General features: G+C 37.0%; 1 protein-coding gene across 1 annotated transcript in view; it reads left to right on the top strand.

Moving 5' to 3' along the window:
• LOC107659344 (A-kinase anchor protein 9-like) overlaps window positions 1-2,891 on the top strand; it is a 137,082-nt gene that overhangs the window by 132,417 nt on the left and 1,774 nt on the right. Inside the window, exon 54 of the mRNA XM_016448259.1 lies at window positions 1,859-1,992. Within this exon, the coding sequence (XP_016303745.1) occupies window positions 1,859-1,992 (134 nt within the window). The remainder of the gene's footprint in view (window positions 1-1,858; window positions 1,993-2,891) is intronic.

The following is a 2,891-nucleotide window of genomic DNA, read 5'->3' as shown; positions in this document are numbered from 1 at the left end:
AACACGTTAGACTGCACCCCATAAACACAATCAAGCCTAGAAAAAACCCAGTCAACCACCCCTTTAATGATTTTTGAAATATGAAATGGAAAAAAGATCAAATGATTTTCTCAATATGAAACTAAAGTCACTGTTGTAATGAGTGAGTCATTGAATCATTCATTCTTTTGATTTGTTCGAACAGGTGATTCATTTAGAAACAAAGCAAGTGACTGCCTTTTTGAATGAGTCACTGAATCATTGACTGACTTGATTTGTTCAAACAGCTGATTCATTTAGAAACAAAGCAAGTGCCTGCCTTTTTGAATGAGTCACTAAATCATTGACTTACTCGATTCATTCAAACAGTTCATTCTTTCAGAAATGAATCAATTGACTGTTTTTATGAATGAGTCACTGAATCATTGACTTACTCGATTCGTTCAAACAGCTGATTCATTTAGAAACAAATCAAGTGACCGTCTTTATGAATGAGTCACTGAATCATTGACTTACTTGATTCGTTCAAACAGCTGATTCATTTAGAAAAAAACAAGTGCCTGTCTTTTTGAATGAGTCACTGAATCATTAACTTACTTGATTCGTTCAAACAGCTCATTCATTTAGAAACAAAGCAAGTGACTGCCTTTTTGAATGAGTCACTGAATCATTGACTTACTCGATTCATTCAAACAGTTCATTCTTTCAGAAACGAATCAATTGACTGTTTTTATTAATGAGTCACTGAATCATTGACTTACTCGATTCATTCAAACAGTTCATTCTTTCAGAAACGAATCAAATGACTGTTTTTATGAATGAGTCACTGAATCATTGACTTACTAGATTCGTTCAAACAGCTGATTCATTTAGAAACAAAGCAAGTGCCTGTCTTTTTGAATGAGTCACTGAATCATTGACTTACTTGATTTGTTCAAACAGCTGATTCATTTAGAAACAAAGTAAGTGCCTGCCTTTTTGAATGAGTCACTGAATCGTTGACTTACTCGTTCATTCAAACAGCTGATTCATTTAGAAACAAAGCAAGTGCTTGCCTTTTTGAATGAGTCACTGAATAATTGATTTACTTGATTCGTTCAAACAGCTGATTCATTTAGAAACGAAGCAAGTGCCTGCCTTTTTTAATGAGTCACTGAATCATTGACTTACTCAATTCATTCAAACAGCTGATTCATTTAGAAACAAAGCAAGTGCCTGTCTTTTTGAATGAGTCACTGAATCATTGACTTACTCGATTCATTCAAACAGTTCATTCTTTCAGAAACGAATCAAATGACTGTTTTTATGAATGAGTCACTGAATCATTGACTTACTTGATTCGTTCAAACAGCTGATTCATTTAGAAACAAAGCAAGTGCCTGCCTTTTTGAATGAGTCACTGAATCATTGACTTACTTGATTCGTTCAAACAGCTGATTTATTTAGAAACAAATCAAGTGACCATCTTTTTGAATGAATCACTGAATCATTTACTTGCTTGATTCATTCAAACAGCTGATTTATTTAGAAACAAATCAAGTGACCGTCTTTATGAATGAATCATTGAATCATTGACTCACTCATTTTGTACAGTTGTCTAAATTATTCAGAAACTAATCAAATGACCGTCTTTATGAATGAGACACTAAATCATTGGCATACTCGATTCATTCAGACTGTTCATTCTTTCAGAAACAAATCAAATGACTGTCATTATGAATGAGTCACTGAATCATTGACTGGATTCGTTCAAACGGCTGATTCATTCAGAAGTTAACTAAGTGATTCTCTTTATGAATTAGTCAGTCGTCCTGCATCATGTTCATCAGTGTAAGGTGACAGACAGGTCTGGATGTGTTTTTGATGTTTGTGGCTGTAGGTTTCACTCGGCGGCCGGTGACGGCGGAGGTTTGCCGTGTTCACACCTGCAGAACTACGACCCCGACCGTGCTCTCACCGACTACATCTCTCGTCTGGAGGCTTTGCAGAGACGTCTGGGGAGTGTGCAGTCAGGTAACCACGGCAACATGCCTGTCACTTTAAATACTCCAGCTCGTTATAGAGACGGAACGCATTTAGGCCACGCCCACCAATCCAACGCTCTCCACTGACTCTGTATTGCGGGAAGCTGCCTCCTTGTCATTTCTGACTTATAACAAAAAACAGAACAATGTCTAAAAGCTGCTGTGTGAGAAGATGTACAGCAAACAAGCTAAAATACCCAGAACTACGCTTTTATAAGCTGTCGAGCCAAAAAAATGAGCGTTTAAGGACACAAATAGTTAGATGTCAGTATTTCATTCGGATGATTTCTCAAACAAAAGGAAGGTTAGGAAAAGGGACACTAGACCAATATAATTTAGTTTCTCAATATATCTGCTCCTCTCAGGTTCACATCGGGTGGTCAAATAATCATGGTTAAAAATAATGAATGGTTCCGGTCTCCGATTACGTTTCCCTCCAGTGTGCGCAGTTCTCAGAGTAATAAACACGTTGCGCTCTACTTTTGTGACCCTCGTTTTTTGGGGTCGACAGCTTTTAAAAACATAGTTTTAAAAAATCTATATATTATATTAAAACAGTAAGCCCCGTGAAGCCGTGGTTTACAGTGAATTTATAACAGCTAAGGGGAATTTAGTCTCTCAATATATCTGCTCCTCTCAGGTTCACATCGGGTGGTCAAATAATCATGGTTAAAAGTAATGAATGGTTCCGGTCTCCGATTACGTTTCCCTCCAGTGTGCGCAGTTCTCAGAGTAATAAACACGTTGCGCTCTACTTTTGTGACCCTCGTTTTTTGGGGTCGACAGCTTTTAAAAACATAGTTTTAAAAAAATCTATATATTATATTAAAACAGTAAGCGCCGTGAAGCCGTGGTTTACAGTGAATTTATAACAGCTAAGGGGCGTTG

Source organism: Sinocyclocheilus anshuiensis, unplaced genomic scaffold, assembly GCF_001515605.1.
Source record: "Sinocyclocheilus anshuiensis isolate Anshui unplaced genomic scaffold, SAMN03320099.WGS_v1.1 scaffold876, whole genome shotgun sequence".
Classification (NCBI taxonomy): Eukaryota; Metazoa; Chordata; class Actinopteri; order Cypriniformes; family Cyprinidae; genus Sinocyclocheilus; species Sinocyclocheilus anshuiensis.
Note: the sequence above shows the minus strand (reverse complement) of the source record. Positions and strands in the feature narration are given on the sequence as shown.